Source organism: Mandrillus leucophaeus, unplaced genomic scaffold (genome assembly GCF_000951045.1).
Source record: "Mandrillus leucophaeus isolate KB7577 unplaced genomic scaffold, Mleu.le_1.0 Scaffold175, whole genome shotgun sequence".
Lineage (NCBI taxonomy): Eukaryota > Metazoa > Chordata > Mammalia > Primates > Cercopithecidae > Mandrillus > Mandrillus leucophaeus.
The window spans coordinates 2,184,760-2,205,669 of NW_012101754.1; the positions used below are offsets into that span (position 1 = coordinate 2,184,760).

The 20,910-nt window shown below is 38.8% G+C and overlaps 1 protein-coding gene across 1 annotated transcript in view; it reads left to right on the forward strand.

Annotated features, from left to right (window-relative positions):
• BIVM (basic, immunoglobulin-like variable motif containing) overlaps positions 1–20,900 on the forward strand; it is a 33,453-nt gene extending 12,553 nt beyond the window's left edge. The window contains exons 4-10 of the mRNA XM_011977233.1: positions 2,979–3,074; positions 3,681–3,785; positions 4,003–4,097; positions 12,212–12,344; positions 15,185–15,271; positions 19,360–19,456; positions 20,320–20,900. Of these exons, the coding sequence (XP_011832623.1) occupies positions 2,979–3,074; positions 3,681–3,785; positions 4,003–4,097; positions 12,212–12,344; positions 15,185–15,271; positions 19,360–19,456; positions 20,320–20,613 (907 nt within the window). The 3' untranslated portion in view covers positions 20,614–20,900. The remainder of the gene's footprint in view (positions 1–2,978; positions 3,075–3,680; positions 3,786–4,002; positions 4,098–12,211; positions 12,345–15,184; positions 15,272–19,359; positions 19,457–20,319) is intronic.
• The last annotated feature ends 10 nt before the right edge of the window (positions 20,901–20,910 follow it).

A 20,910-nucleotide genomic window follows, 5' to 3' on the forward strand; every position in this document is an offset into this window, starting at 1 on the left:
GTAATGATCACCAAAATGCTTTACTAAGGTCCTGGGTCTTAAGGGAGGGACTATGAAGTGTTGCAGGGGGTGAAGGGTCTTTGAAAGGATTACAGCAACGTGTCTCTGGAATGTGGGTAATGAAGAGTAGAGTAGCTTGTCTAAAGGGAGGCTCAGAGAAGCCAAGAAACCTGCCAATGTCACATGGCTAATAAGTAGAAGATCTTGTATTGAAGCCGAAGAGTCAGACTCAACATTCATGCTGTTTCCTTATAACACATGTCATGATCTGTTTCTTAGATATCAGGCTCAATATTAATTTTGTTTTCTGAGTTAAAGATAAGTCATGGATGATTTCTTAACAAAAGGAACTTTTATAACGATAAATTTGAAATAGTTAGTTTGTAGGGAATAATGGAGAAGAGACATTAAAGTCAAAAACATTCATTTCAGTTTCTTTGAAAAGAAGGCTTTGCTCGTTTGTACTTCTAATCACTTAGATTTAAGCTTTGTTTCAACAACAAATCTGTGTAACTACATGTTAATAGTATAACATGTGAGGCCATGAAGGCTAGGACTAGGAAGGATAGATGAGAGAAATGCCCTGAAGGGAAAACATCACCAGGAATATAAGCCTGTTTTCCACGGAGACTATTACAACATTAGGTTAGAATGGAAAGTCCCATAGAAGGTAGTAGAATGTTGGTAAACAGTTTAACCTGGTTATAAACAAGACTAGGAAACAAGTTGAGATTGATGAAAAAGTATGAAAAATCTTAAGAGAAATCCCCCTTTCCCTCTGCTTTTAAAAATTCTTTCAGGCCAAATGTAGTGTTATGAGAAAAAATATACACATGCATGTAATACTTTGTTAGTAAATGTATGTAAAGATAAATTTTGTAAAATATAAAACACTGTTAGTATTAGACTTGAAAAATAATCCCCGAAATTGAACTCTGGCAAAAATATTCACAGCAGAAAAAAAAAAATCAGTAAATGAATGAGTTCCTTGTGTTTTATCAGCATGGACCATATAGCTTATGATGACAGAGCTGTTAATAATCACTTGTCCACTAAGATCTCTTAGGTTGGAGTTCACATTCATATTTAAACAACTAGGGCAGATTACTTGAATAAGGACATTAGTAAATTGCTCATATGTTTCCAGGGATGGGGGAAAGGGGAAAAAGGGAGTTGTGTTGTTCAATGGGTAAAGAGTTTTGTTTTTGCAAGATGGAAAAGTTCTGTTGCCTAACAATTTGCATATAGTTGACACTACTGACCTGTACACTTAAGAATGGTGTACATGATAAATTTGATGTTGTGTGTTTTTACCACAATTAAAGAACAAAGCAAAACTGAGGGAGGACTCAATAGATTTGACAATGAGGTGTTGAAGACAGCACTTAGTATGTTAAGTGACAGTTATTATCTTTTGTGTGTCATTTTGTGTAGTTGAGTCTACAGATTTAGGGGTCCTGGAGCATGTTCTCACTTATAAGTGGGAGCCGAACAATGTGAACACATGGACACAGGGAGGGAACAACACACATTGAACCCTGTCGGGGGGTGGGAACCTGGGAAGGGAGAGCATCAGGAAAAATAGCTAATGCACACGGGGTGTAATACCTAGGTGATGGGTTGATAGATACAGCAAACCACCATTACACACGTTTATCTATGTAACAAAGCTGCACATCCTGCGAGTGTACCCTGGAACTTAAAAAAAAAAAGATTTAAGGATCATGGTTAACTTGTATGTTTGCCAATATGCATAGTATATATACATATACAAATGTATATATGTACACATGCATATGTCTAATTTTTCATTTTGTGATGAATTTTCAGACGACACTAAAGTTGCTTTTAGTGATGACAGGTCTTGTTTCTTTGTTTCATTGTGGCTACTTGTTAGCACCTTCTTTAGAAAGCAGTTAGGAGAAGATCATTTGAAAGTCAACGAGTATTGTGGGCTATTGTTAAGCTGATTTAACATTGTCTCCCCCTACAACCATGCTTGACTAGCTTCGCATTTGGCCAGGTGCAGTGGCTCACATCTGTAATCCCAGCACTTTGGGAGGCTGAGGTGGGAGGATCACAAGGTCAAGAGATTGAGACCATCCTGGCCAACATAGTGAAACCATGTTTTTACTAAAAATACAAAAATTAGCTAGTTGTGGTGGCACATGCCTGTAGTCCCAGCTACTTGGGAGGCTGAAGCAGGAGAATTGCTTGAACCTGGCAGACGGAGGTTGCAGTGAGCTAACACCACTGCACTCCAGCCTGGGCGACAGAGTGAGACTCCATCTCAAAAAAAAAAAAAAAAAAAAAAAAAACCAACCTATTTCTTCTTAAACAGAATAAATAAATAGTCTGTCTCTTTCTCCTTCTGTTCACATTCGCCCCAGTTTCTTCTCTTGAATCATGACAGTTTGGAAAATTATCTGGATTGCTTAGTGCCACTGAATCATGCCATGGAAGGATTTTGTATTTCAGTTTTAAAATTCTCTGTGACAGAAGCACTGCTTCGTGGCTTCTTGCCCAGGGATTTTAGATGGACAAGTGGGTAATAAATGGATGATTTTTAGTTTGGGTTGCAGAATTTCTCTGAGAAGTTGACACGTGGGGGCAATGCTTTGTTTCTCCTGTATTTCTGAAGTTGCAAATAATCATGTATGCAGTTCAACCAGGAGTTTATACCAAACTTTTAATAGGTGATGTCTAAATTTATGTATCATTAATTTTTTTCCCTTTGGTTTAGATAACATCCACTTTAACTGGTAGTTAGTTATACTTAGCTATTTTTATTAAAGCAGGTGATTTATTGTTATTTTATATTTATGACATGATTAATAAGTGAATATGGAAGATTTTACATTGACTTAGGGGATCAAAGTTTTCATTACATTAACACCCTTAATTGCCTTGAGTTTTCTATTTCTAGCATGCATATTTTGTATTCATTCAAGTGAAGAAAACAGTTTTTGTTTTCTCAGGTACTGCATAAGCCGACCACAGTATAAGACGTCTTGTGGCATCTCCTCATTAATTTCTTGTTGGAATTTCTTATATAGCACAATGGGAGCTGGAAAGTAAGTATGTCAATTTATCAGTATCCTCAAACTCCAAAGTAATTCGATGTTGCTTTTTCTATAACAGAAAAATTTTTAAGAATAGATTTTTTGTAAATAAAAAACCCTGCTGTATTTTAGTGTAAGTCTTTTAGCTTAAAATATACACATGTATTATTTTCAATAAAATAAAAATGAGCTGGATGCAGTGGTTCACACTTGTAATCTCAGCACTTTGGGAGGCCAAGGCGGGAGTATTGCTTGAAGCCAAGGAGTTTGAGACCAGCCTGGGCAACAAAGCAAGAGCCCATCTCTACAAAGTAAAAAAGTAAAAACAAGTAGCCAGGCACAATGGCATGTACTTGTAGTTCTAGTCTCTTAGGAGACTGAGGCAAGAGGATCACTTGAGCCAAGGAGTTTAAGGCTGCAGTGAGCTATGATCACGCCACTGCACTCCACCCTGGGTCACAGAGTGAGACCTTGTCTCTAAAAAATAAATAAAATAAAATAATCAAAAATATTACTAAAATTATTTGCAAATCAGACAAACATATTAACATTGAGATAGGTTGTATTTGCATATGACTGGAATTGAAAAATGAAAGGCAATGAATGTTTCTTTTGTAGTCTTCCACCTATTACCCAAGAAGAAGCTTTACATATTCTGGGCTTTCAACCTCCATTTGAAGATATTAGGTTTGGTCCTTTCACGGGAAATACAACACTTATGAGGTATGAAGACCCTCTAAGAGGCAATACCATGTTTCTAGTTTTGCAAAATAATAATGATGTAGATGTGTGTTGATAGCAAAGCATGTATTCAGCTGCTGGGCTTCAACCTCTCATGGGTATACCAACTTTGGGCTATGCCTGGATTTCTTTAGAATTGGAATAATGCCATCTTTGTTGTAGAATTGTTGCCATGAGCAAATCTTCTTGTTATTTTCAGGTGGTTTAGACAAATTAATGACCACTTCCATGTAAAAGGATGCTCTTATGTTCTATATAAGCCTCATGGGAAGAACAAAACAGCAGGAGAAACTGGTAGGTAAACATATAGAAGATTTACACACACACACACGCGCACACACACACGCTTTAGAGTTCATCTCAAAGACTGGCTGTTTAGCTTCCTAGGACATTATGTAAACCCTCAATACAGTCTGTTACTTGCATGTAATCTGTAGGGCACTTTCTAATACGCAGTTTAATATTTTGCCTCTTCTCACCTTTTTATGTAGAACCTTTAGAACTTTAAAGTATATCACAAACACTACTCTAACATATTGTATTGTTTGGGTCCATGGTGTGTGTGTGTGTGTGTGTGCGCGCACATGCTAGTAAAACTCTAAGGGAGCAGCATGGAGTTAGCAGTTTTTCTTCCTGAGAAGGAATGTAAGGATTTGAGAATATTTGATGTTAGACCTATGTGGTAACATATAATGGCAGGAAAATAGACTGTGAAAGTGACAAAGTTTTGCTATAAAATAGTCTTGGTTATAACAGAAATATTAATGGAGTTGATCTCAAGGATTATTCTAGTTATGTGCTAATTAAATAATTGGTGCTATTTAGCAATTCCCATTTTTAAAATATTACAATCTTTTGACTGTATAAATCAGAAAACTATAATACATTGTTAAAGAAAACATTATTCTGACACTTGTTAATAGGGTGAGGAAGACTTTATTTAAGACTTGTGAAAGGCGTATTGTAGTAGGGATGAGAGATGAGGTTCAACTCTGAATACAGCAAAGACAGCTGGGACTTTATAGCCAATGGACACAACAAGGGGTTTGGGGGTGGGAAATTACTAAGAGGGGTAAGGGTATGGGGATTCTTGCTAAACTGGTCTAACAGACTTCTTGCTAAAGGCAGGTCAAGGTCTGAGACATCAAGAGTTGGTACGGGAGACCCGTGAGGAACTTGATTAGATATTAAGAGTTGTGGGTTCTCTCTAAACTGACTTAGCAGGATTCATGCTAAAACTGGACACAGAAGTCAAAGGTCCAGGACCGTTTGAGAAGAAGACTCAAGGATTAATCAAGAAGAGAATTGTTATCAATAGAGGGTATATGGTTTACCAAGGTAAAAGACTGAGCACAAAGTCAGATATCTTTCTGTTGACATATATTGGGGATATCGAGTTGGTTATTGGAGGCAGGCTTGGAGATTACATGTTGGTTTCTACACATACTAGTTTTGTGACCTTGAACAAGTCACTTGCTGAGCTGTGATGTAGACCTTTTATCTTTCTTTATTTGTATAGGGTCAGTGTGAGGATAAAAGGAGACATATTTGTAATGTACTCAGCACGCTGTGTTACAGAGTAAGGACTCAATAAGTGCTAGCATTTATTCCTACTAACTAAATTCTATGCATTCTCATGGGGCCTGTCTATTCCTCTGGAAAACACAGCTTTAAATGCTGTGTTGCTATTTATTTCTGTTTCTAGTGAGACTGTAACCACACTACTCTCAGTAAGTGACCAGGCAATGAAAAACTAAGAAAGGGTATATTATCCTGTTTCATAATTTTCTCTTCAGCTGTGTCTAGTTTGCTTTTTATACTGTCTACTGAATTTCAGTTTTTTAAAAGAGGTTTTCAATCATTTTTATTCTAAAATATGTAGCTCTTTGAAAAATATGCTTTAAAAAATAATCTCATTCCTTACTCATATTTTCAAATCCTTTTATTTTTTAAATCTATTGAAACTTTTTTCCTCTGTATTTGGTGTAATGTAAGAAATGTGTATATATCCGATTTTGCTGTCTCTTGTTTCTTCTGGATCTTATTTGAGGTGTCTTCGTGTGCCATGAAAAGAAAATGCGTAATTTGGCATTGTCTTGTATAGTTCTTGAATGTTTACTTCCACAAGATATGCTAAACCTTTTTCTGGTCCAAAAGATTTTCACAGTCATTCTCTAGTTATTAGAAGGTATAATAATGATTCTGTCAATTGTGTTCATTAAAAGTTTTATAAAATGTCTGCCAATGACATTTAACACCCTGTAAACCGAATACATGGCAGTTCAGTGAAAGCAAGTGAAAGGGTGAGGGTATCAAGGCACAGTAATTAGCAACCTGAGCCCGCACCACCATGTGGAGTTCCTGCCCCTCTCTCAGGGATAGCACATGTGTGACCCGGGACCTTTGGATGTAGGGTTGTATAGTGTAGACAGCATCCACACTCAATCCACAGAATAAATACTAGTAAAGCTTAATTTCTTTTTAAAATATGAGGATCACTATAAATAAATGTTCTGATATTTTGTTTCTGTGCCCCCAAAGGGGGTCATCTTGTATAACCACCTGGATGTGTCAGTACTGAAAATCATTAACCTAGAGGAGCAGTAGTTGGCAAACATTTTTAAATAAAAGGCTTGATAGTAAATATTCTTGGCTTTGAGAGACATATGGTTCTGGGGCAGTCACAGCTGCTTGATGCAGCTGCTTGGATCTCGAAGGCAGCCATAGACAACATGTAAACAAATGGATATGGTGGTGTCCTTGGAAAAACCTTACTGATGGACCTGAAATTTGAATATCACATAATTTTCACATGTCACAAAATATTATTTTTCTTTTGAAATTTAAAAAAATTTATTATTTATTTTTTAGAGATGAGGGCCTCATTCCATCCACTAGGCTGGAAGGCAGTGGCTGTGATCATGGCTCACTGCGGCCTTGAACTCCTAGGCTCAAGCGATCCTTTCCCCTTAGCCTCCCAAGTAGCTAGGACTACAGATTCATGCCACTGCATCTGGCTAATTTTTAATTTTATTTTAAAATTTTTTTCGATTAAAAAAAATTTTTAGAGATGGGGGCTCACTATGTTGCCCAGGCTAGTCTTGAACTCCTGGTCTTAAGTGATCCTCCTACCTCGGCCTCCCGAAGTGCTGGGATTACAGGCATGAGCTACTGTGCCTGACCCTTTTTACTTTTGATTTTTAACAACCAGTCTGCAGACTGGATTTACCTGTTGGTGGGACTTTGCCAACCCCTCACCTAGAGGATGAAGCTTAAATTCCTGAGCATGGTGTTTGAGGGACTGGGTTTCGAGTATCGTGCTCCAACCTGCCTCCCCTGGTGTTCAGCCATGCTGGGCTCCTCGCTGTTTCCCTGTTCTTCACAAGGTACAGGTCATCCTTAGGCCTATGTGCCTCACCAATGAGATGCCCTGCTGTGGAGCATGTGGAATGTGGGATTTCATATCTTCGTGATTGGATTCCTATGTATTTGTCCATCCTGGAGTTCAACATAACAAATGGATATAGTGGTGTCCCGGGAAAACTTGGCGGGGGAGCGGTGGCTTTTTCTTCTGCTTGCCAGGCAGGATTCAATCCCTTCCTCTCCTGGGTTGTCACAGCAGCACGTGTGCCTCTGGTAGAACCTTGATTTCATTGCGAGGTAATTCTTGGTGCACCATATGGTTTCATGCAGAAAAACTAGAGTTACCTTCCTTGACGATCAGGCCAAGTTCTTACTCATTTTTGCATCACAGTGCCTGATACTTAGGTGCTCAATAGGAGTTAATTTAATGAATTCTCAATTGAGGAAATGAGGCAGGAGGAATTCAGGAGATTGGAGTTAGGAAACTTCCAGGAGAGAATTTTGTTGTCCATTCCAAAGCTAGCATTCTTCCTTTGCAAGAGCTCTCTCTTATGATGTGGAAAGGAAAATGTTTTGTTTTTCCCTTTCTGTAGCTCATCTTTCCTTCTAGCTCCCACCTGCTCTCCCCTCCCCACACTCCCAGACACACACTCACCTGCACCTGTGTGCTAGGTCGGCCCTGCTTTCCATCAGAACCCAGTGCATCCTCCTTCTGTCTTCTGGAGTCTTTCAGTTGACAGTTTTTCAAGTGTTCCTAAGGACGGAAATGAGCCAACCCATTGAATCTGATGTTTTCAACTTGACATCTTAGCAGTGCCTTGAACATTGCCTTTTACATTATAAACAGTAAAAGATTAAGACTGTCTCAGAATCACTTCTTAATTGATTCATAGGGTGGCTTTATATCTCTTTTAATGGGGTGTGGACCAAAATGCTTGTCTGGGAGTATAGGAATGATTACTGGAGCGAATGTCATACTTATGTGTCAGACATAATGGAAAGCTATTACAATGCAGTTCTCAGTCTTGTGTCTCAAGACTGCATTATGAGTAGGGCCCTGGGAGACACCAGAACAAGACTCATAATTCCTTTTACTTGTTTTCTTTTTGTCTGCTGATTAGAAGAAGACTTCATTAGAGCAGTTCGTGGCTTTTTCTATTAATATCAGCAGTATCTAGATAGAGTGAGAAGACAGATGAAGAGATGGGTCAGTGAAAGTAAAGGAAATGAGGGGAAGCAGGAAGACCAAGAGAAATTAGAATAAGAGACAAAATCTATCAAAGAAACTCTGGGTATCGAGGATACATCAGCTATATAAATTTAATCAAATTCCCAAAGTAAGAACATATAATTTTTAAATTAATGGAATGGAGTAAAACACTAAAAGGGCCATGGAGAGAGTTGACTTAGGAACCACTATTCTGGAATTTTAAAAGATTTTTGATCAACTGTCCTGTCCAACTTTAAGATTTTATACTATGATCTTGCTAGAAATTCTCATTTGTAGATCTTTTGAATATCTGTACTTTATTTATTTTATTTTCCGATAGTCTGGTACCTCCCAAGTTCTTTGTGACTTATTTAAATGAAATGATTTGGTGCATGTGTTAACCAGCTCCCTTAATAATCAGGATGTGTAGCATTGGGTCCCAGTGACTTTTTTTTTTTTTTTTTAATCTATGTGTTTAAATTTCCTTCAGCATATATTCACACTTTTTCATTGAGGAATGGGATAAACTACCTATTTTCCTTAACTTTTTTTCTTTTATTTTGTTAGGAGGTTGAGGTGGTTACTGTAATTTCTTTGAGTAAGTTTTAATACATTTTTCAAATTTTATTCCTACTTTCATTTTTTTTTTTCCAGAATATTCGACTTCTTACTGCTTTTCTGTGTGCATTTCTGGAGGCATAATTAATCTGCCTACTCCTCCTGAAATATTTTTGTCTTTACCTTTGCTAATTGGGGGAGCCAATTAAGCCCTGCTTCATCTCTGATATGTTCCTTGCCCACCTTAGCCCTGGATTCCTCTAAATTCCTGTAGTACTGATTATTCACACCCATCATTTTCCATTTGCTATGTGCTATGTTTTATTATGTTTCACCTGTTTAATGTGAGTGTCCAGCTCCTTGACCATAGGGACTGTTCTGAGTAGCCCTTACATTCTAGATATGATGCCCACGACATCACATGTTACCCTATGTATTCTGATGGTATTCAGGGGGTAGGGTGGTTGATGTGTAAAGCAGACATCTCTTCTGTTCTCTCCCATTGCGGAAGAAAGAGTTGCAGAGATAGGCTTTCTCTTTTCTTTCTGGGATGTTCACTGGTGAAAACCGTTGTCAGTAGCGCTGTTTGTTTAAAAACACTTTTAAATGGATCTTCTCTCTGTGCTTAAATTGTTTTTTAAGGACCGCTAGGCCTGTTTTTCACAATGGGCTTTACGTTTTCCTGGGGACCACACTGCTGTGATTCAGGGACTTCCCGGTGCTTATTTCCAATGGGCTCTCAGTAACTGTAAATTAAGCACACTAATGGAATAAATGCGAAGTCCGGGGCTTTTGATAAGACTTAGCTGTTAATATGAGTATTTTTTTCAGAGATGTCACTAGCCACAATGAAAATTTACTCTAGGAGTTGCCAACATTAGGTCTCTGTTCAGACAACTTCAAAGTATGGGTTCACTTAGCCACCAACATTTGTGCCAGGCAAGTCCAGATTCATTTTTTTTAAATCAGCTAGCTTGAAAATTGTATTTATGTTCATGTATTTAGTTTTTTTCTAGGGGGTATTGCAGTTCATAACTTTTGCTTATGCCGTGCAGATCATGGGTCTGCATTTGGTGGTGGTTGCTTTGTTGCTTAAGTTTCAGATTTTAAAGACATACTGAAGTACAGACTCAACTTCATTCTGAATTTAGCTTCCCTCAGTAATACATTTGTGTCTTCTCATACACAGAATTACTTTCTTGGACAACTACCTTAATGTATTAAATGCTGTATTTACTGGCTTGGCACGGTGGCTCACGCCTGTAATCCCAACACTTTGGGAGGCTGAGAGAGGTGGAACATTTGATGTTGGGAATTTCAGACCAGCCTGGTCAACATAGTGAAACCCTGTCTCTACTAAAAACACAGAAATTAGCTGGGCATGGTGGTGAGTGCCTGGAATCCCAATTACTTGGGAGGCTGAAGGATGAGGATCGTTTGAACCCGGGAGGTAGAGTTTACAGTGAGCCGAGATCACGCCACTGCACTCCAGCCTCGGCGACAGAGCAAGACCCTGTCTCAAAAAAAAATAAAAATAAAAATAAAAAAAATAAAAATAAAATTTTAAAAATGCTGTATTTACTATCTTTTATTTCAGAGGGTGATCTTTTTCTGATTTTGGCCTGAAATTGTTGGGTTGTCCCACAGTAGGCCTCTCTATACCATTATACCCTATATTCTATAAACTAGATCATGGGCTGTTCCCTGAGTATATTCCTTCTTCCCCAGTGGTTTTGTTTTCTCCTAATGCGCTTTCCTCTGTCTAGATTGTTGAAATCCTGACACTTCATTAAGTTTCATCTTGAATGCTACTTCTTGTTGACTCCTCAAACCTGATGTGCTGTTTCTCTTTTGAATTCTAGACCCCTTTTGTGGCACTATCTTATTCCACTTAATATAAAAGTTACTTGCTCCAACTTCCCTACTAATAGACTTTAGGGACTGTGCATCACTCCTTGGCTCTCTGCTACAGCCGTGGACCTGCTGTTCTTAGTAGTCTTCAGCTATTTCAGTGGCCAGAAAGTCAATCATTGAAACTATGACTTGGAAGCTTTCATCTGCTTCATCTATTTTTAGGATTTCTAGTTTTAATGGGCTGTTTATGAATAAATAATTTAGCTTCTTCTGGGAGATGCAAGTTAATGAAACCTCAGTTAATGGCTTTGAGTACTAAGTGCTGGTAAAAAGTCATTTCTTATGGTAATACTTTTGAAATTGACCACTATTATAGTTATGGCAAATGTCCAAGGAAGAGTGGATATAAGAGGGTGTGGTGGTACTACCAGCCTGTCTCTGTAGAGATGTTATCTTTGTCACTTGGCTTTTGAAGGCTACTCCTCTAGCCTCCATAAGTTTTGTGTAGAGATTAAAGTATGTGTTAGTGTTGTAGAAAAAACGGGGTTCTTATCACACAACAAGGAAAGATTAGGCTCACAAATACTTTGAAGGGTGAGGGGGAACAGAATTTATTGGGTGAAAAGGAAAAACCTCAGCAAAGCGAGAAGGGTTCCTGCTAACAGGCCCTCATCTCACAGATTGAATCCCGGGGTGTTACCACACAGGGACAGGAGAGGCCAGGCTCCTCCCCACTGCAAACAGCGGGCACTTCCCGAGGCCCAACCCCATCCTCCCAGCATGCAGACCAGTTGGAGATTCTCCAGGAAGCCCTTTTTACTTGGCTGTCTCATTAGTAGGAGAAGTTTGCATTTTTAGAACTTGTTTATTACCTGGAGTTTATTTTTATTCATATACATCAGTAGTCTTTTAAGTTGGGATGGGCGTACTGCATATATATTAGAACCTCTATATTTTAACCTAATTTTAAATTCCAACTTTTTGTATATCTTTTATAAAGACATTAGTACAGAGGTATATGTATATACTTTACAAATGCATGTGCTAATATTGGGCATGCTTGTTCAGAATTTTAAGTGATAGCTGTGTACAACCAGAAAAGTTGAAACCATTGCTGAATACACTAGGTATCAGGTTTTAGACAAATTAAATTTCATAGACAACTGTGTGTGTTATTAGAAGGTTTTGGTAAGCAAGGACATATTTTAGTTCTTTAGTTTGCTAATGAGCTTATTAAAGAGTAAAACAGAATACATTTATTAACATTTTTTGTACCTATCAATAGCCTCTTGTTTTTCCCCAGCAGTGTCAGTGTGTTCCAAGTAATGTCTTTTCTGTCCTTAAGCCCTTAACCAGTCCTTTGTGTAAAGCGTGGACACTGCTTTATGGGCTTTCAGTTTGTTTGTTTGTTTGTTTTTAATAGCTTCAGGGGCCCTGTCGAAGTTAACCCGTGGATTGAAAGATGAATCGCTGGCTTATATCTATCATTGCCAAAATCATTATTTTTGTCCAATTGGCTTCGAAGCAACCCCTCTTAAAGCTAATAAAGCATTCAGGTAAGCATTGACATGTTTTAGAAAGTGCGTTTTAAGAAATATTAAAAAATAGCTGGGCACTGTGGCTGTCGCCTGTAATCCCAGCACTTTGGGAGGCCAAGGTGGGCGGATCACGAGGTCAGGAGATAGAGACCATCCTGGCTAAGACAGTGAAACCCCATCTCTACTAGAAATACAAAAAAAATTTAGCCAGGCGTGGTGGCGCGTGCCTGTAGTCCCAGCTACTTGAGAGGCTGAGGCAGGAGAATGGCATGAACCCGGGAGGCAGAGCTTGCAGTGAGCCGAGATCGTGCCACTGTACTCCAGCCTGGGCAACAGAGTGAGACTCCGTCTTAAAAAAAAAAAAAAAAATTAAAAAATATTAGAAGTCTCTGAAATTGGAAGGCTTGGTGATCTGCTTTCCTGACATCAAGTTAGACTATTCTTTAAGCATTATGACTTATTCTTCTGCAGAATTGCATTTAGTTAATTGTGCTGTTGAAAATATCCATTTAGATACTGTTGTTCAGTCATTACAGGAAAAAGTCATTTGAAAAATCACTTGTTTTTGTCTTAGAGACAGGGTCTCACTCTGTCATCCAGGCTGCAGTGCAGTGGTATAATCATAGCTCACTGCAGCCTCAAACTCCTGGCCTCAAGCGATCCTCCTGCCTCAGCCTCCTGAGTAGCTGGGACTACAGGCATGCACTACCATGCCCAGCTCATTAAATTTATTAATTTGTGTTTTCTATAGAGACAAGGTCTTGCTGTATTGTGCAGGCTGGTCTCAAACTCCTGGTCTCAAGTGGTCCTCCTGCCTGGGCCTCCCAAAGTGCTGGGATTACAGGTGTGAGCCACCACACTCTTCCTGAAAAGTAATTTTTACATTTATTATAAAACAGTTGCAAAGGATTTTACAGACTATGTCTTAGTGCCTCATCCAATGTCCCACATGTACAATGTATTGCAGAATCTAGTGTCAAGAAGATTGTCACAACTGAGTAAATTAAAAAGCGTCTTCTTTTCTTAAAGTGAAGAACATGGAATTTATCTGGGTTCCCCCTTTGTCCTGATTGCAAGGAAGCTCTGAGCCAATTTTTATTTCCAGTGTCAGAAACTACATGACCTTCGTGGTTATCTTTCTTTTTTGCCTAATCCAGAGTTTCTGTTTTATTAACTGTATAACTTTACTGGTAAACTTCCATCTTTTTGGAAGAGATGATCCCTAAGAAAGAGGTGACTCAGTTTTAATGGGTTTTTTCCTGCTTAGTCACTTTTCCTTATGATGGGTTGAGATAATACCAGGATGGTTCAAATCCAAGGGAGAAGTGTCTTGTTAAGAATTGGTGGGTGAGGTACATTGGTGTAATCCCAGCATTCTGGGAGGCCGAGGCAGGCAGATTGCTTGCACCCAGGAGTTCAAGACCAGCCTGGGCAACAAAGTGTGAGACCCTGTCTCTACAAAAAATACAAAAATTAGCTGAGTTTGTTGGTGTGCACCTGTAGTCCCAGCTACTTGGGAGGCTGAGGTGGGAGGATCACTTGAGCTGAGATCATGCCACTGTACTCCAGCCTGGGCAACACAGTGAGACCCTTTCTGTAAAAAAAAAAAAAAAGAAAAAAAAAAGAATTGGTGAAAACACGAGCCATGAATACTTTGAGCAAAGGGATTGGCTTGGTCATGGGAAAAGGATGGGCTCTTTTTTTTTTTTTTTTTTTTTTTTTTTTTTGAGACAAGGCTTTGCTCTGTTGCCCAGACTGGAGTGCAGTGGTGAGATCATAGCTCACTGCAGCCTCAACCTCCTGGGCTTAAGTGGTCCTCCCACCTCAGCCTCCTGAGTAGCTGGAACTACAGGTACACACCACCACATCTGGCCAATTTTTCTATTTTTTTTGGAGACAGGGTTTCAGCGTTTCACCATGTTGCCCAGGCTGGTCTTGAACTCCTGGGCTCCAGTGATCTGACCACCTCAGTCTCCCAAAGTGCTCGGATTATAGGCATGAGCTGCCACACCCAGCCAGGATGGGTTATTTGTGGTTGGAGGCCACGTGACCTTGGAGTCCCACTCAAAGGCTCCTCAGGTTTAGGGAAGAGAGGGATGCTGAGACAGGTTGGAATGACCTGGGAGAACCAGGAAGCTGGAAGTTGTGTTTTGTGAATGAGGAGCAAGAGGGAACTCTCTTGTTCTCTCCAAATGCTGAAATGCTTTATTCATCTTTCTGGAGGTCGAATTTCTTGTAAGTGAGGTATACTGTGTGTTTCTTTTATTATTTAATCCTGCATCTTCACCTGATTTCAGACATTTATCAAATATAAATCATGGTTTTAAACCGACTTTGTACCCTTTAAAAGAGAGTTCCTCACTTCTGTCTTTACCTAAGAATCATGTGAGATTTTTTTTAAAAACTATAAAAATCCCCAGCTGTACTCCAGACCTATTCGAATTAGAATGTCCAGGGATGGGATTAGGAAATCAGTGTGTTTGGAGACTCCATTGCTTTAGGCTTTTATTTTTAGGATGCCTTTTGAGATGTCTTGAATTCACAGTGAAAGGAGAAGAGTAGTGGAAAAATGCAGGTAGCATTCCAGGATTTTTTTTTTCTCCTAGAATTTTAGAGGTGGTCTATTAGAACATTTTATAGCCCTAGATTTTGAATAGAGGATTAAGGCTGAAATTTAATTTGTAAGTTCTCTTTAATGGCCTATAGAAATTTACCCTCACCTAAGCTCTAATGTCTGTTCTTGATGAATGAATGCCGTGTTTGAGTACACTTTAGTATGCCTTTTATTAATATATAGTTGAAGCAATATACTCAAGGGAGTAACTATTAAACTTACTGCGAATGTATTTTATGTTTAGCAGGGGACCTCTCTCACCACAGGAAGTTGAATATTGGATCTTAATTGGAGAATCAAGTAGAAAACATCCTGCCATTCACTGTAAAAAGTATGTTGACTTCCCTTTATTTTCTTTAATTGGGGTAACATTTAGAGACAATGAAATGCACAGATCTTAGTTGTATATAATTAGTTTGATAAATGAATGCACCTGTATAATCACCACCCAAATAGGATATGGTACACTTTCATTGCCGTGGAAAATACCCTCACTCTCTACTCGTATCAATTTCCATAGAAAGCCCCTCTTCTGATTTCTGTCACCACAGATTTGCTTTGCCTCTTCTTGAATTCCATGTAAACAGAATCATACAATATTATTTTTGCGTCAATATCTTAAGTAACATATTTGAGATTCCTCCATTGTGTCATGTGTATCAGGAGTTTATTTTTTTTTATTGCTGAGTAGTATTCTGTTGCATAAGCATGCTGCAATTTGTTTTCCATTTTCCTGTTGATGGGCATTTGAATTGCTTTGAGGTTTCGTCTCTTGTGAACGAAGCTGTTAGGAACATTCATGTACAAGCCTTGAAACAAATTATATAAAAATTTTAGTGAAATATAATTCACATACCATAAAGTTCACCGCACCCACCATGCATGGTGGCTCATGCCTGTAATCCCAGCACTTTGGGAGACTGAGTTGGGAGGATCGCTTGAGCCCAGGAGTTCGAGACCAACCTGAGCAACATACTGAGACCATGTCACAACCAAAAAAAAAAAAAAAAAAAAAAAAGAGGCAAGAAGATTGCTTGAGCCTAGGAGATTGAGGCTGCAGTAAGCTGTGATCATACCACTGCACTGCAGTCTCGTCTGGGTGACAGAATGAGATACTGCCTCAAGAAATGGCAAAACATGTACAATTCCACAGATTTTATTATAGTTACAGGGTTCTGCACCAGTCACCACTATCTAATTGCAGAAAATCTTCGTCACTCCAGAAAGAAATCCCATGCCCCTTGGCAGTCACTCCGCATTCCCTGAGCCTTGGCAACCACTGATCTACTTTCTGTCTCTAGGGATTTGCCTATTCTTTTTTGTTTGTTTGGTTGGGTTTTTTTGAGACAGAGTCTCTTTCTCTTGCTTAGGTTGGAGTGCAGCGGTGTGATGTCAGCTCACCAAACCTTCACCTCCAAGGTTCAAGAGATTCTCCTACCTTAGCCTCCTGAGTAGCTGGGATTACAGGCGCCCGCTATCATGCCCAGCTAATTTTTGTATTTTTTGTAGAGACAGGGTTTTGCCATGTTGGCCAGGCTGGTCTCAAACTACTGACCTCAAGTGATCCCCTCGCCTCAGCCTCCCAAAGTGTTGAGATTACAGGCGTGAGCCACTGCACCTGGCTGGGATTTGCCTGTTCTTGACATTTCGTATAAATGGTGTCATACAGTATGTAGCATTTTGTACCTGGCTTCTTTCACTTAATACAGTGTTTTCAGTGTCATCCATGTTTTAGCATGGATTAGAACTTCAATCCTTTATATGGCCAAATCATTTCCTTATAGATAAGTCACTTTTGTCGTACAAGTCTTTTAGAGGACATATGTTTTGTTCTCCTGGAAGATACCTAGGACTAGAATTGCTGATTCATAGTATAGATGTCTACTTAAGAAACTGTGAGAAAATTCTCCAAAGTGGTTGTAAACCTTCTGAACAGAATTTCTAATTCTAATTAATTTTAATTAAATTTATTTTATCAATTTTGTTCTTTTATGTGTTTTGTGCCTAATAAGAAATTTTTGCCTACCCCACGACCTCAAAGATGCTTTCCTGTTTTTTTCTAGAAGCTTTATAGATTTTATGTTTAGATTTCTGATCCATTTCTATTATTATTTTGAGACAGGGTCTCTATCACCCAGGCCAGAGTACAGTGGTGCGATCATGGCTCACTAAAGCCTCGACCTCCTGGGTTCAAGTGATCCTCCCACCTCAGCCTCCTGAGTAGCTGAGACCACAGATGTGTGCCCCCATGCCCTACTAATTTAAAAATTTTTTTTGTAGAGATGGAGTCTTGCTGTGTTGCCTAGGCTGGTTTAAAACTCCTGGGCTCAAGTGATCCTGCCTCCTTGGCCTCCCAAAGGGCCGGGATTACAGATGTGAGCCGCCATGCCTAGCCTTAATTACCTTTTGTGTGTGGTATGTGGTAGAGCTCAACTCTGATTTTTCCCCCAGTGTTTATCTAGTTATTCTAGCACCATTTGTTTACAAAGATTTTCCTTTCCTTATTTAATTTCTTTGGTGCCTCTGCTGAAAACTGTATGTGTGGGCTCTTTCTGGACTCTGTCCTACTAATCTGTCTGTCCTTTTACTGACGTCAAACTCTGAATTGTTTATACTAAATCCTGAAATTAGCTAGCACGAATTTTCTGAATTTTTCTTTTTCTTAAAGATTGTTTTGGCTCTTCTAGGACCTTGGCTTTTCCATAAAAATTTTAGGATTTGTCTTTTTGCTCAAAAGCCTATTAAGATTTTGATGAGGATAGACTCTATAGAATTCATAATTTCGGCTGGGTGCGGTGGCTCACGCCTGTAATCCCAATACTTAGGTGGGAGGATCACTTCAGCTCAGGATTTCGAGACCAGCCCTGGCAATATGGTGAAATCCCATCTCTACTAAAACTACAAAAATTAGCCAGGCATGGTGGCATGTGCCTGTAGTCTCAGCTACTCGGGAGGCTGAGGCGGGGGGATGAACTGAGCCTGGGAGGTCGAGGCTGCAGTGAGCTGAGATTGCATCACTGTACTCCTCCCTCAGTGACAAGGTGAGACCCTGTCTCATAAATAATGAAAGAATTAATAGTTTAGATTTAGGAGAGTTGACATTGTAACAACATGGACTATATCTTTACTTAATTAGAACTTTAATTTCAACTTTTTTTTTTAATTTTTCAGTATGGAGTTTTATGTCTTTTGTTAAACATTTTTTCTCAATGTGTTCTTTTACACTGCTGGTGGGAATGTAAAGTAGTACAATCACTATGGCAAACAGTATGGAGATTCCTTAAAGAACTAAAAGTAGCTCTACCATTTGATCCAGCAATCCCACTACTGAGTATCTGCCCAAAGGAAAGTAAGTCATATGAAAAAGACACAGGCACACACATGTTTATAGTGACACAATTCTCAATTGCAAAGATGGAGAATCAACCTAAGTGCCCATCAACCAATGAGTGGATAAAGAAAATGTGATATGAATATACCACGGACTACTACTCAGCCATAAAAAGGAATGAAATGATGTCTTTTGCAACAACTTGGATGGAGCTGGAGGCAATTAATTCTAAGTGAAGTAACTCAGGAATGGAAAACCAAATATCATATGTTCTCACTTTAAGTGGGAGCTAAGCTCTGAGGATGCAAAGGCATAAGAATGATATAATGGACTTTGGGGACTCCTGAGGGAAGTCTGGGAGTGGGGTGAGGGATAAAAGACTACACATTGGATACAGTGTACACTGCCTGGGTGACGGGTGCACTAAAATCTCAGAAATCACTACCAAAAAACTTATTCGTGTAACCAAAACCCAGCTGTACTGCCAAAACAATTGAAGTAAAATAAAAGATATTGCAATAAAAAGTTTTTCCTCAGTGCGTTATACTTTTTGATGCTATTGTAAATTGATTTTTAAAAAATTTCATTTCCTCATTATTTGCTGGTTGAATACAAAATTACAATTGATTTACCTACGTAGACCTTGAATCTTAACATCTTTACCAAATCCTATTAGTTCTAGTAGTTGTTTTGTAATTCCCTTGGATTTTCTGCACAATTGTGTTGTCTGCTAATAGAGACATATTAACTTTACATTATTTTAAAAGTGGACTTGACTGTAATTGAAAAGGAAATATAGCATGTTGCTGCTTTAGCCTGCAGGATGTCATCTAATATGTTCGTATTTATTTATTCTGTAGGAAGAGTAACCAATTGTATACTGAGAACCTTAGCAATGGTTGGATAAACAGAATTGTCATAAAACTAGAAGTTATTACAGTTTAGTAGATGAAACAATGTTGAGATAAGAGAATTACTGCCAGTTATTGCTGTGATAATATTGCAGCAACTTGCTCATGAAAAATTCCATTGCAATGATACTTTGGACCTAAAGAAAATTGTGCTTTATCCTTTCTTCTTAACTATAGATGGGCAGATATTGTTACTGATCTAAACACTCAAAATCCAGAATACCTGGATATCCGGCACTTAGAGAGGGGACTGCAGTATAGAAAAACAAAGAAGGTAAGAAGAACACCATTGTGTTTGAAGGCATTTCCCAGCTGACCAAAATGCAGTGTTTTACTTAGCACTCTTTAGGTTGTAAATAACAGAAACTTATATTTTATAGAGGAGTGAAAATTATTTTAAGGACACAGGGCTGTCTTTAAAACCCTAGGGCAAGGGGTATGACCTGGAGTCATAAAGGAATGGTAGATGGTAGCAGGTATTGGAGTCATAAAGGAATGGTACATGGTAGCAGGTATTGGAATGATAGCAAGGGCCAAGTAATTGGTAGTCTGCTTCACTCTTTTGGGGGCTATACATTGTTCTTAGCTCTCCTTTTGTCTGATTACTTTCTTCTTGTGATCATCATCTTTCAACTTATGTATCTTTTTTAGATGAACAGTCTAGACTGAGACTGAGCTGTCTTGGGTTCAGTTCCATAGTCTTAGCCCAGCTTGGGCCAGATTAACTGTGGCCTTGTGGCAGAGTCATGTGTACAAACAAGGCTTTGAGGGAGGCTCTCGGGAAATGATATCCCATTGATACAATCTTACTCATAAAACTATATGAAGAATAGGAGAAACAGGAAGAGGAATGATCTTGGTGTTTGAATTAGGCAGTTGGGGAAGTTCTCTAGTATGTGTTGAGAGTAAGTAGTAGAGAGGTACGGGGAGGAAGGTGTTTTGGTTCCAGTGGGCATTGTTATATTTTGTAAAGGCAGCTGTCAGAAAAGGTGCAGGATAAGGTGCTCTGATGATGCCTGGAAGGAAAGTACCATTTTGAGGCAGGTGAAGTAAAAAAGAAACAAGGGAGTTCATAGGGACAAATTAGTACAATTAATTTCCCTTTATTTTCTTCACCCAACTTTTTTTTCTTCTCAGGTTGGGGGAAATTTGCATTGCATCATAGCATTCCAGAGACTTCACTGGCAAAGATTTGGCCTTTGGAACTTTCCATTTGGAACTATTAGACAAGAATCACAACCTCCAACACATGCCCAGGGAATTTCCAAATCTGAGAGTGAAGACAATATTTCCAAGAAGCAGCATGGGCGTCTGGGCCGGTCTTTCAGTGCTAGTTTCCATCAGGAGTCGGCATGGAAAAAGATGTCTAGTATCCATGAGAGAAGGAACAGTGGTTACCAGGGTTACAGTGATTACGATGGGAATGATTGACTGTGCTTGGTACTGAACAGCTGGCATTATATATGAAACTGCTATATAGAGGACTGTATAAAGACAGTAGAAGATTTTAGTAAGCCTACATTAAATAGGAGCAGATCTTGTGGTATAAAAAATAACCTTGTAGTTCTCCAGATACTAAGCTTGTACATGATTATGATGGGTGATTTCAGATATATAAGCAGATAAGCACAGATTATTGTCCTTTCAAGTTAAAAGTATATAAATAATCTGGACAGAAAATTTCACAAAATTCAATAAAATTACAACTGTTGTCTAAATAAGTCAAAC